The following is a 13,961-nucleotide window of genomic DNA, read 5'->3' on the forward strand; positions in this document are numbered from 1 at the left end:
TACTGGCACCGTCTTGTTCTGAAAACATCTGGTTTCTAAGGACAGGAACTTCAAATCCTATGCTATAGAATTCGAACAGAAGATCATCTGCATACCCTTGTGAAACAGTTGATTCCTTGTTGCTATTTAACCTGTATCCAAGTCAACTGGCAGCTCTGTTTTGCTCCTGCTCTCAGTTGGCTGCTAATCAGCACCTTTAATAATGTTAACACTGAGATAGAAAAGGAATTTCTCCTGGAAAACATGCATCATAAATTCTTTGAAACTATCTTATACTGTCTTTCAGCAAATCAATTCCACATTAGATGTATTCTTCCTGGGCTTTTTGATACCATTTTGAAATGTGCAGCTTTACAAAGGTTCCCCGGGCCAAGCCAAATTTCCTAAATCCTAAACAGCCTGTTCTGTTTCAAATGACTCTTCCCAGGGTCCCGCGGAAGAGCCCCTATGGGCTGTTGAAATCTAGAAGCTTTGTGTGATTTGAAACTCTCAGCTAGCTTTGCAGGCCCACAGAGACACGGAGTCTGTGTGTGGAAAGAGATTCACTGACACACAGTTTTCTTCTTTCGATTCCCTTTTTTGCTAGATCTTTTGCGTTTTAGTGTTAATACTCTGGCTGCAGTATACCCACAGTGTGAAAGATTATTCCCACAATTTAAATAAAATGGATTGGGCAAAAAGCAAGGGATGACAATAACCCCACACCATTAAAGTACTTTTACTAGAGTTTCATTCTTTTTCCCTTTACCTGGAGGGATTCATTATCACCAGTGCAGTTTTTAACATGCTGTGTATTTATAAGCCAATCTGAAGGCATTTTGTGCAGGTCCAGGAGGAGGATGGAGGAGCATAAAGCTTGCAAGAGGTTGAGATGTTCTAGCGTGCGCAAAAACACTGCCGACTTTAAATGGCACAGTCACAGAATGAGGTAGCCAAGAAAACACCCTTGCCTTGGTAACTAATTTGGTAACTAATTTGGCAATTAGAGCATTAAAGCTTTAAAGCTTTAGTGGTAAGGAATTAAGTAAACACTATTGATAAATGGTTAATCATCTCACCAAAGTGCATCGGGTCCACGGACCCCATTCAGATATCACGCAATCCTCGGGACACGGTAATTTGCACTCTCTAGAGCCCAGGGGCATCTCTTCTGGATCACAGAGGTAATCTTCTACATGGTCAGAAGGACCATCCGCTGTGTTCTGCATGCATCTAGAAGAAAACATACCTATTCAGTGAAGGAACCAGGACACTTAGAACAATGACCAACCCATTCGATAGATGGTTCTTTCTAAGACATCATTATGGGGTTGGGAGGTGGGAAGGTTTGTATTTGATAAATAAAATTCTCCAAACATGAAGCCATAAAAGGATCTCTGCCTCCCATAAATTCTTGCAGAGCTTCAGCATGATATAAAATGTACACTTGCTTGTATCATCATAATCTTTTAAAATTATAGCCCCTGTGTGGATTATAAACTCTGTCTTCCTTACTGAAAGAAAAGGGACTTTTACACTCATATATGATGCACCAACTAATGAGGACTGGTCCACAGAGATTCATCGAGGAACTTATTTTTGGAATTTTGGAATACAATGCACTTTTTTCTTCAGAAGGAAATGGCAGATTCCACAGAGAAAGTAGATTCGTACCTGATGGAAGATGAGGCACACTGAACTTTTTTAGTGAGAGGTTTCATTAAGTATTTTCAAAAGTAACTGATGGCATTTATCAAGTTGTTTTGTCATTTAAAAAGTAATTTTAGCCTCCTGTATGCTGATAACTTAAAAGCCAGAAGTGAAAACACAATTATAGTAGCAATAGCACAAATTCTCTAAATGTGGTTGTTTGAATCTTCCTCTATCTTGACTTTTTTTTATTGTTTTCTTTCTAACAGAACAAATTCAAACATTTTATTTATTATGTTTCACTCTTTTGTAAGCAGTCATGGAAGGCTTGTTTACTCATCTCTTGGGGATCTAATTAACGTGGCTAGTACCAAACTTCACTCTCAGCATAGTTAATAATCTCTCCAGGCACTTTTCTAGTGGAAGAGAAAAACTTTATCCCTCATCTATAACTCAGCGAAGGTCAACCAAAGTAATGGGTTTGGGAAGAGAGTACATTGTTGGAGCTAAAAAGGCAGGCTTGTGTTCTTAAGCCTCTCAAAGCCATAGCAATGTTTTAAACTGACAGTTAAATTACATTATCAGTTATAGCTGGAATCTCACCTTTCCCAGGGATTTACAATCAGTGGGGACATTGCCTTTTCACAAATCGACTCTACAGAAATTCCCTTCTCTACAGTGCTGCCCAATTTAAGAGAAATGTCGTTTTCCTGTGGGATACATTTAATGACGGGAAAACTGTGCTGTTGGTCATGTCTTAATTGGGTTTGTAGTCTGAAAAAATACCTCTACGAATACCCACCTCTGCATTTTTTTGTGTGTGGTGTGTATTGGATAAAAATAGAAAAGAGCAACCGCAAAAATATGCACAGGTAGATATTTATTTGATTTCACTGCTGAAGAAAAAATTATAAATTTCTTTGGGAGAATTTTAGTTTTCCAGGAAAAAGTTCTATCTTTGATGGCATTTTAAAAATATTCTGTTGACAGCAGCTTTGGGAGGACATGGAGCAGCTTTGAGATGACATGGAACAGAGTTTAATGCTCAAAAGTTGGGTTTGCTGCTAAGGCAAGATTGTATTCATGGTAGGCACTGACACAGTGTACAAGGATTAACTTGCAAAATTACCTATTGATCCAGAGTTAAAGATGTTCAATACTCTATTAAGTAGTTATGGACATAAAACCACATTTTCAAGGCTTTTCTCCTTTAATTCTTTATTATACAGCTAATTTATTCAGTTTAGGAAAATCAGAAGAAACAAAAAAAAATCACATGATTCTATCACTCAGAGAAAGCCACTCTTTACAGACTATTCTATGTAAGCATATATTTTACTTCATTAAATAGAGCAAATTTTACCTACTGTTTGTACTGTTTAAAAAATCAATACATTATGAACATCTCTTTGTATCATTAACTATTTTTCTAAGATAAAATTTTTTTAAAGATTTCTTTATTTGAGGCGGGGGGAGGGGCAGAGAGACAGAACCCAAGCCAACTCTTCCTTCAGCAAGGAGCCAACGTGGGGCCTGATCTCAGGAACTTGAGAGCTGAAACCAAGGGTCAGATGCTTAACAGACTGTACCACCTGGGTGCCCCAACTAAGATATAATTTTTAATGACTATATTTGAATGATATCATTTCAACGGCCACAACTGTTAAAAATGTCCTTATTGTTGACATTCAGATTATTTATGTTTTATTTACTTTATTTGGTATTAATCAGTTTTTAAAATCACTCTAGAAAACAATAAATATTTGGATCAGGTTTTAGGCACAAAGGAAGGCACTTTAAGTTCATTTGCTTTCTTCAAATTCTTGGCCTTTTTCCTTTCCATAGGACAGGGAATTATGCTGTGAGAAAATTGAACTGTGTTAGAAATACATAGTGCAGAACCGAGCTGGAGGCAAAGGGTGGGACCAGAGGCCAGCCATGGGTATGACAGTAAGGAGGTACATTGTCTGCAGAGAATTCAAAAGCAACAGTAAAAATAACCAAATCTGTTACTTTTTATTATCTCTTTTTTATTATCACCAGGTGCTAGAAATTCTAAAAAAAAAAAAAAATGTCTGTGAAAAATATCCCTTCCCACCAGGGAAAATCACTTCTGCCACCAGCCTTTGATGTACATACCATCCTAAAAGAGAAAGAATGACATTGGATAAATTGGTACCTGCTCTCTTATAGACTCATCTATCCTGAAATGTCATCCAATGCTTGCATATAAGCAGGACATTTTGACCTTAATTAGCAGAGGATAAGGTTAGAAAGGTTTACTACTCAGTATGTAACAAACAGGAACATTATTACATAATCAGAGATCACAATCGATACTGACCTTCTCTTTTTTCTATTGACATTAAAGATGTTTACTGAAAAAATAAATTGATCTCAAAAATTACTTTGCTTAAGATGTAGTAGGAAATGTTGAGAGTATCTATTTATAAAGCAAGAAAAAGCAACATCTACAAAGATCATTGAAGGGAAAGCTGCAAGATCAGTTCTTTAATTTTTCTTACAAAAAACCAAATTGAAAAATCTTTTTATAGGGAAAATATTTTTAAATTTGAAGGAGAAATTTTAAATTTGGAAGGGAAGGGTGGAAAATGGAATCTCTGTCTTTTCCTTACATTTCCCTACCAACTTATTACCTCCCAACCCCTCATCCACCTTTATTAAGTTCCTCAGAAACATAGGTTGAGAGTTCAGAGGGCTTGTGAAAAAAGAGAGATTATTTTTATTGGAAACAAAGTTATACAGATTGTGCCAAAGTTTTACAATACGAATGTTAATTCGCTCTACCTTTCTATTGAGAAATAAAAATCTTAAATTCATGGAACGTTAGGTCAGAGCTTGTCCACAACATGAACTGTCGAGTTTTGGATGTTTTAGACACTTGTCTTTACTGTGTGTCACTCAGCAGGGTTAGAAGAAACTGGTATAAAGAGTGACAAATCTGTTGCTTTACTAGATGGGTGTTCTTGGTAAATTACTTCATACTTCTGAATCTACTCTATAAAGTGGAGATAATAAAACCTCCTACACTTGTTTCATAGGGTTCCAGAACCCTTAAGAGCCATATGCAGATACCGCAGGGAAAATTTAATGAGTATCCAAACTGTATTAGGTGTTAGGGAATTTCTATGACTATGACAGGGTCTCGGTTTGGAGAAAGCTATAGAGTTTAACAAAAACGACAGACAGTAAATGGATCTTTCCAAAACAATGAGGGGTACGTGGGGTACTATGGAGCAACACTACTCAACAGAACTTTCTGTGATGATGGAGATGCTCTATACCTCTGGTGTCTGACAGAATTAGCCACCTGTGGCTATGGAACACTTGAAATGTGTCTAGTGTGGCTGAGGAAATGTATTTTTAATCAAATTATTAATGTTAACTAGTTTAAATTTAAAATGAAATAGCCCCATGTGGCTAGTGGTTACCCTACTGGGCAGTGCTCCCACAGACCAAATGAGCAGCACTAGGTATTAGGGAAAGCTTCCTGGAGGAGTTGAGAGTAGTCACAAGTTTGCCAATTTGAGGATACGAAGGAGGAAGAGTTTACAACAGTTTATCACTAAAAAGCAGTCGGAAATATTTTTGGCCTTTAAAAACAAAGTCACTGGGGTTGGAAAAACTGCATTAGTTCAGCTTGCATTCAATGTGGATCTTTCTTTTCAGAGCACCTTGAAGTGAGGTTTCCTGTCAGAAGTCCCCGTGTAACAACCTGCGGCTTGAAGCAGATCCCCTTGGAGTATTCCATGAGCCCAGATTCCTGAGAAATGAAGCTGAAGACAGTTTGATGCAGGAAACTGGGGAGGAGTGAGGGCCTTACCTCACTTTTCGGGTCTGCACGCCTTCTCCACAGTTATCCCGCATGTTGACAAAGGTCACTTTGCAGATGCTCCACGGCTCTGGGACCCATATGTACTGGCTGCAGTCACTGTGGCAAGGGACCACCTCATACACCTGAAACACACACAGTTCTCAGGGATTTCTCTGCAGGGAACCCGATGAGCGCCACTGGGAGCCCTTCACCTTCATGACAAACACTGTATTCCTGTTCAGCTATTTTCATTCCTCCTTTATGATAGGCTCATTATTCTAAGAGAGGACTATAGAAAACCTCTTGAGAGTTCTAGCAGTAACAGGCAGGGCTAGCTGTGTTGTATTCTCTTGATCCTTGATCATCTATTACATTACAGTTGCACATGTGACCTGACGAAGCGCCCGCGACACCTCGCACACTGCCCCGTACTGCCCCCCACTGCACAGTACTGTAATTTCATGGGCCATCTGTCTTGTTCACGGTGTTGTGGGTCTTCAACACTTAGGCCAGAGTGCTCATATGTTAGGTATTCTATAGAGATTTGTTGAATAGATGAATGAATGAATAAATGAATGAATGAATTAAATAAGCATATAAAAGTAGCTGTTTTCAAAGGAATATAACTTGGCCTGTTTTCCAAACGAATGTACATAGCAATAAAAATTTATATATTTTTTGCATTCCGTATGTGAAACTAAATTAAATGATAAAGAAGAAGAAATAAAACCATTTAAAAACTAACCCTTAAGCATTTAGGGCTTGGAAGCAAGGTCTGAAATTGGCCTCGTATTACCCAGTTACAGCCCAAAGCAGGGAGGGTCCACATGACACAAAGCCAACTGTCTTGCTCCAGTGTCCACAAAGCCTGAAAGCCCCACAGTTAGGCTGGTGTGTTTGGTTTCAGGATTTTAGAACAATGAACCAATTATGCTTTTTTCTCAGTGAGAAGAATGACTAAGCCAAGGAAATAAATAAACTGTAATCCACTGCAAAACAGCTGACTCAACCATTAAAGAAAAATGTCCTTTAAAATGATTTCAAAATCTATGGTAATTCAACATTGTTGCCTATTTCACATACAACACACACACACACACACACACACACACACACACACACACACACACACACACACTAGTATATGTATGTTTTGTGTAACTATTTAATTCCAGAAAATATAAATAGCCCTTTGGAGCTGTTTTGTGCAAATTTTAGTGAGTGAATAAAGTTGGCCTATTCAAGAAGTAAGAATGGAATAGTAAGAATAAAGACTATGCACCATTGGAATAAGAACCTATCATTATTGTTATATATTATCACCTCCACATTGGGTACGGCATTAAAATCGTACTGAGTACTACAGAGTAAAACATTACCCTACAACTTGTGTGGAAGGGAGAAATGCTATTTTTCCTAATCTTTCAATGGCTTTCATTCTAATCTCCTACACTGGACTGAATACAAATCAGTTCAGAGCAACTTCCTGCCACCCACCTTCAGCCCACCTGCACCTTTACCTCTCCCCCCAAGAAGCATGACAGCATTAACAAGAGATGTCACTGCCTTTTCAAGGCTGGTGAAGTGAAGCTTGTTCTCCCCACCCCTGCACCTCAGCCCTGATACTGAAGTGAGAAAACACAGGTAGCATGCTGGGGCGGGGGTGGGTGGGGGGAAACAGCTGCAGAACAAAAATTTTATGGAAAATGTGGTATTTTCTCCCTGTAAAAGATAAAAGACAATAGCAGGAAAAGAAATACATTCTCTGAGGTTGGGAGTGAAAAAGAAAACAAGCAGTACTCTTCCATGGACCAGGAGGTTTAGAAGTTCTTACCTGGGCCTGGAGCAGTGTTCAACAGGAATGAAGAAAGGGGAGAGGAAAAAGATAAGGAAAAACATCAGTATACTGGATGAAAAAATTAATGTTCTAAGTTAAAATATTATTTTACCCACACATAAAAGCCTACTTTTTTTTTTTTTTTTGGTAAATGATTACAATATCTTCATTAAGCCTTGGGAGAGAAAAAGCAACTCATTATTGTTTAAAGTGAAGATATACAAAGGAGTGTTGTAAACAACAGAGCCAAGGAAAAGATTAGATGGGCAGGGTGAAGAAAACCTAAAAAACTGAGTAGACCTCAAAATACATATATCATGGGGGATGGATAAATTGTGAGTGAAATCTATCCATAGACTGTTTGATTAATCTATTGATTTTAATCCATCCATCCACCTACATTCTTGGGATGAGAATTTGCTTCCTCAATCAGAAAATGGTACTTCAGAGACCATTACCAAGTCAATGGACCACTGATTATGTTATTGACGAATATATAATTGTTGTAAAAAGAATCCATGTGATTTACAATTTTCAAAGTTAACACAAACCTTTGTATGTTCTTTCCTAATATTTTACTGATAAAGTCCTAGAAATTTCTATTTTTAAATGTAGAACATTTGTACTCAGAATCAGGAATCTACTATTTCTTGTTTTAGCTTTAATTTTTAGTTGTTCATGACTTAATATACCACCAGTAAGCTGATTAACAAGTACCTAAATGTCATTATCAAACTCTGCGTTAAATTTTACCAGAGTTGGAGAGTGACAGAAAAATGGCTTAGGTAAAAGACTTTTCATAGCAAAGACAACTTGGCAGAAGGTCCTGAACCTTTGAAAATTCACTAGTAAAAAAAATGCTGAGGCAAACACAGCTTATTTTAATTGAAAGGCTCATTGGCTGTACACACACACACACACACACACACACACACACACACACACACTGAACCTATACATTTATGTAGAATTTCTCTTTATTAGGACCATGGAGCAGAAGTTATTATAAGCTAAGTTTACCAATGGAAATTTAAGATTTCAAAACTTGTAGAAAAATATTCCTTTGCATTATAAAGCTTGCATGTCAGTTACTGTGTTTCATTAGGGTTAATGTTAACTGAATTTTCTTCTTTGCAAATATTCACTCTGGCAGGAAAACTCATTGACCAGTAGATGGCAGCAGTACTGCACATTAGTCACCGATGGTTGCCTTTAAGGGCACATTCAGCAACTTCACTCGGGGCGGGGGGGGGGGGGGGGGGGCGGAAAATCAAGATTTTTTTCAGAGTAGTACTTCCTATGGCATTTAATTCTCCACTTTCTTTGTCCTTAATTTCTTTATTCAAAATTTATTTTTATTTTCTCTAGACTGTACCTTTATTTTACCTTATTATTTTTGAAGATCTAATTGGCTTTCCCATGTGATTCATGAATTAGGCGGCATCCCATTTAGCAGGTGGAGGGGAGCACCCTACAGTATATCTTCATTATCATTAACAATTTCAGTTAATGTGGGAAGTAAAGTATGTATACTGGTAAGCAGTGTGTTTGGAAATTAAAATTAGTCTATGTATGCATGAAACCTATCTGCATATTTAAAGTTGGTTCATATATATGATTTGGTTCATTTGATTGTGACACTATAAATATATCTCTTAACATCTACACATACTATATTAAGTTTATTCTTTCTTAATTCACATGTAGGTCAAACATGATAATAATTGCCTATATCTTATATTGCATTTGAATTAGTCACAATTCCCTCTATCAGTCTTTTTATTTTATATCTCCAATAGAACACAAGTAACAACTATTAACAGCAGCTAATGAAATGAACATACAAAAATCAAATAAGGTTCCAAATAAAATTCAAAAGGTCAAAGACTAAATTGGTAGATAACATAGTTACACTGACTTCGAAGTCATCTTTATATCTTTTTTCTTAACATATTTTGTATCAAATTTAAATGAACAAATTCATATTTCCTAGTTTTATTTTTTGATTTTTTTAGAGAGGGATGGAGAGAGAGAGTATGAGGGGCAGAGGGAGAGGGAGAGAGACTCTTAAGCAGTCTCTACACCCAGCACAAGCCAGACGAGGGGCTCAATCTCACAACCCTGAGATCCTAACCTGAGCTGATACAAAGACACTCAACCAACTGAGCCACTCAGGAGGAGCCCCCCCAACCTTCTTTTTAGAGAGGGAGAAGGATAGGAGTGGGGGGAGGGAGGGGGAGGGAGGGGGAGGGGGGAGAGGGAGGGAGGGAGAGAGGGAGAGAGGGAGAGAGGGAGAGAGAGGGAGGGAGGGAGAGAGAGAGAGAGAGAGAGAGAGAGAGAGAGAGATTTCCTAGTTTTAGACCCAAATCCAAATACTTTCATTTTAAGTAGTTGGTAATTGAGATGTCTTTTCTGAGAGTCTAGGGGAACTATAATAATGAGACAGTCTTGCTCTCAGCACACAGCTAGATACAATTTTATATTATTTTAAAGGTAGGTGTCATTTTAATTTTCATTTCCATTTTTCATATGCATATACATGCAGGGTACTAAATCTCCTAATGCAAAGATAATATATCTGATTTGGAATTATAAGAACATTTATATATTTACTTAGGCATTCTAAGGGTAAAATGGGTCAAATTTCTTATTCAGGGCTATTGTTCATTCTCCATTTTGGAGGAAAAAAAATAGATCATTGTGAATCTAAATAACATGTTAATATTCTCATTATTAGAATCAATGGTAGAAAATACCTGGTTGACATGGTCCAGTTTGGGGCAAGGCCTCCCTCCATTATAGGGTTTTTCACGCAACCATTTAGACCGAACTTTGACGCCACTCCCACAGGACTTACTACAGCGAGACCAGTTGGACCACTCACTGAGCTTGCAGTCGGAGGGACAGGGGATGATGCAAGCCTCTTCAATGTAACCTGAGTGGAAACAAGCCAGATGAGAGTCCTCTTCTCCACATGCCACTTGCCCACTACCACCTACCATTCTAGCTCATTTAGAAGGTCCAAGTTTGACTTGACAGCAACATGCAAATGCAAGTATGTCTGCATTGTGAGGGACTCAAATTAAATTCTGCAGGAAAATGACACGTACGTACAGCGACTCTGTTAAAATAACAGCTGAGCAGCGGCCATATGATCTGCTTAGGATTCATGCTCACCATATTTCAACATTTCTGACTTTCTGACAGCTCATGTTTAATTGACAATAACCTGTCGGCTGCTATATCGTTCTCAGGCTGTCAGAATGATACATTAAAAAAAAATTATAACAGCTTTCTATAAAATTCTCTGTGTTAATGTCACACAAGCCTAAGTGTTCGAGTCCATGCAATATTCTTCCTCAAGAGAGCCAGACCCTCTCAATCAACATCCAAAAAGAACCGTTTAACTTAGCACCTTATGTTTCCCCTTTTTGAAAATCAAATCTGGAGAAGAAAAATGAAGGATGTTAAATAATGTCTCATAGTTTTTAGTGCTGTCAATTTCAAAACAATTTCACATCTTGCATTCATTGGATTCTTGAAAATCTTGGATCTCTTGAAAATCTTCTAAATGTATTGGGCAGGTATTGATCTTCTACTGGACAGATAGGAAAACAAATGTGGAAAGATAATTGATAAGTGCGGGATCACACAGTAAGAGATGGGGTCTACTCCAGTACTCATTCCATCAAATCACACAGTCAATTAACTTAATAGTCTACAGATGTGATTTGAGAAATCGGTGCATTTTCCTGGAACAGTCCCTTATTACCAATTTGGCATTTCACAATATCAATTCATCACTAGTATTCTCCAGGCAAATATGTGGAAAAAGCAAAATTTCCTTTGGTCAAGAGTCAAATGCATGGTTGTTCTGTGTAATACTCTGATGTGCAGAGGGTTTGCTCTTGTACCATTTTAGATTAGCATCAAGGATCCGATTTTGAAAATGGTAATAATATAAACAACTTGTACTAGGGAACTCTAGGTTGGTTTATAATTTTTTTTATTGAGATACAATTCATATACTGTAAAAGTCAGCTCATGTTTTGGTTTTTAATATATTCACTGGAGTCATACAATCATCACCACTATCTAATTTTAGAACATGTTCATCGCCACAAAAAGAAACCCTATACCCATTAACACTCACCTCCCGTGTTCCCCTCCCCCATCACCTGGCAACAACTCATCCACTTTCTGTCCCTAAGAATGCACCCGTTCTGGACATTTCATGGAATGAAAGCAAACATTCTGCGGTCTTTTTTGATTGGCATATTTCATTTAGTATAATGTTTTCAGGGTTCATATATGTTATAGCATGTGTTAGTACTTCATTCCTTTTTATGACTGAGTAGTGTTCCATTGTATGGATAGATCATATTTTGTTTATCCACTCACCAGCAGATGGATATTTTAGTTCTTTTCCTATTTTGTGTATTATGAATAATGCTGCTGTGAATGTTTGTGTATCAGTTTCTATGTGAATATGTTTTTAATTCTCGTGGGTATATATCTAGGAGTGGAATTGCTGGGTCATATTGTAACTCTATATTTAACTTTTTGAGGAAGTGCCAAACGGTTTTTTAAAGCACACCATTTTACAATACCACTAGCAAGGTAAAAGTGTTCCAATTTCTACATTTGCCAAAACTTGTCCTTTTTACTTTAGTGTCCTTTGAAGAACAAAATTTTAACTGTCAATGAGTCTAATTTACCTATTTTTTCTTTGGTTGCTTGAGCTCTGATGTCACATCTAGAAAATTAAGATTTACATTTATGTTTTCTTCTAAGAGTTTTACAGTTTTAGCTCTCATATTTAGGCATATAATTCACTTAATTTTTGTGTATGCTAAAAGGTGTGGGGGTGTCCAATTTCATTCTCTTGGATGTGATTATCAAGCTATTCCAGGTGTATTTGTTGAAAAGACTATTTTTTTCTACATTGAATTATTTTGTTGAAAATCAATTGACCATAAATGTAAGGGTTTATGTCTAGATTCTAAATGTCATTCCATTGATCTCTATGCCAATACCACACCATCTTGATTGCTGTAACTTTGTAGTAAGTTTCGAAGTCAGGATGCGTGAGTCCTCCTACTTTGTTCTTACTTTTCAAGATAGTTTTGGCTTTTTTGGGTCCCTTACATTCCCATATGCATCTTGGAATCAGCTTATCAATCCCTCTCCACAAAGGCAGCTAAGAGTTTGACAGGAATGGTGTTGAATAGCTTGATCAATTTGGGAGTATTGCCATTTTAATGATGCAAATACACGGGATTTCTTTCCATTTATTTAGGTCCTTAATTCCTTTCAATGATGTTTTGTAGTTTTTGTGTAAACATCTTGTACTTCTTTTGTTAAATTTATTCCTAAGTATTTCATTCTTTTTATTGTAGGTAGATTTAAAAGAGAACCAACAAACACTGATTTCTTTTATTATAGTGAAACAAGACCACCTAAAAACCATATGACAAATTTAATCTATAAGCTTGTGACCACAGTGTCCTGGATTGAGACAGTGTTAAAGAGCTAGCCCCTTACTACACAGTATTTCCTAGCCTTGCCTTATCACAAATTAACTGGAACACATGCTAAAAGTACAGGCTTCCAGCAACCCCAAACATTATGATACAGTTCACTTGGGATAGGGTCTCACTTTTGGAAATTTAATATGTTGTGTTTATTCAGCACTCCCTCTTTTATATTGAAATTTTTTTATCAAGGTAATTGTGGATTCACATACAATTGCAAGAAATAATATAGCAAGATCCCTTGTCTACTTACCCAGTTTCTTATAATAGTAACTATAGTACAATTTCAACCAAGATACTGAGATTGATATAATCCATTGAGCTTGAATATTCGAGTTTCACCAGTCGAACGTGTACTCATTTATGCATGGATGAGTGTGTAGGACAGAAATTAGGGAATGCTGCTGTAAGACACCGGCAGAACCAGTAGAACCTGGACAAGAAGTAGATCTATAGCATATTTTCATATATATTTTATGTTTTTGTCAGATATATATCAGCTATTTTAAACTTAGTCTCCCAACACAAAAGTGCATTTTTTGGTACAATTTCATAAGTACGGAGTTTGCTGAACACACACATGAATCCAGAGCCCTCTTTGTGCCCTCTTCCAATCACTGTCCCTTCCCACACGTGCAACCACTATCCTGATTTCTCACAATGCAGAACTGTTTTTTTTAAAACTTTATGTAAATGGAATCATACTGTGTACACCCCTATATGCAAGCTTTCTTTCATTCTACAATGTGGTGTGAGGTTCATCCATATAGTCGCATGTTGTTGAATACTATTCATTCTAATCGATATACAATATTCTATTGTGTGAATGTATTATGGCTTATTTGTTCATTCTATTGACGGTGGATATTTGGAAATTTTTCAGTGTGGAGCTATTGCTAATAGTATTGCTAGGAACATTCTAGAATATGTCTTTTGGTGAACATATGTATGCATTTTTGCTGGGAGTATTCCTAGGAGTGAATTTGATGCATCAGAAGATATGCATATTATATCACCTAATTGTACATGAAGTATAATAAAAATTTTTTTATAAGATTTTATTTATTTATTTGAGAGAGAGAGAGAGAGCACAAGTGGGGAGGAGGAGCAGAGGGTAAGGGGAGAA

At 37.0% G+C, this 13,961-nt stretch overlaps 1 protein-coding gene across 3 annotated transcripts in view; it reads right to left on the reverse strand.

Moving 5' to 3' along the window:
* The window catches only part of THSD7A (thrombospondin type 1 domain containing 7A), a 425,464-nt gene that overhangs the window by 25,356 nt on the left and 386,147 nt on the right, over nt 1–13,961 (reverse strand). For 2 of the 3 annotated variants that reach the window (XM_028119633.2, XM_088018342.1), the window contains 4 exons: nt 10,058–10,236; nt 7,299–7,304; nt 5,474–5,607; nt 1,059–1,212 (listed from right to left, as the gene is read on the reverse strand). In XM_028119633.2, coding sequence (XP_027975434.1) covers nt 1,059–1,212; nt 5,474–5,607; nt 7,299–7,304; nt 10,058–10,236 — 473 coding nt within the window. The remainder of the gene's footprint in view (nt 1–1,058; nt 1,213–5,473; nt 5,608–7,298; nt 7,305–10,057; nt 10,237–13,961) is intronic. The other variant, XM_088018343.1, reaches the window with a different exon arrangement.

The sequence above is a fragment of the Eumetopias jubatus genome, unplaced genomic scaffold (assembly GCF_037043125.1).
Source record: "Eumetopias jubatus isolate StellerSeaLion01/CBP00866 unplaced genomic scaffold, mEumJub1_p1.0 scaffold_14, whole genome shotgun sequence".
Classification (NCBI taxonomy): domain Eukaryota; kingdom Metazoa; phylum Chordata; class Mammalia; order Carnivora; family Otariidae; genus Eumetopias; species Eumetopias jubatus.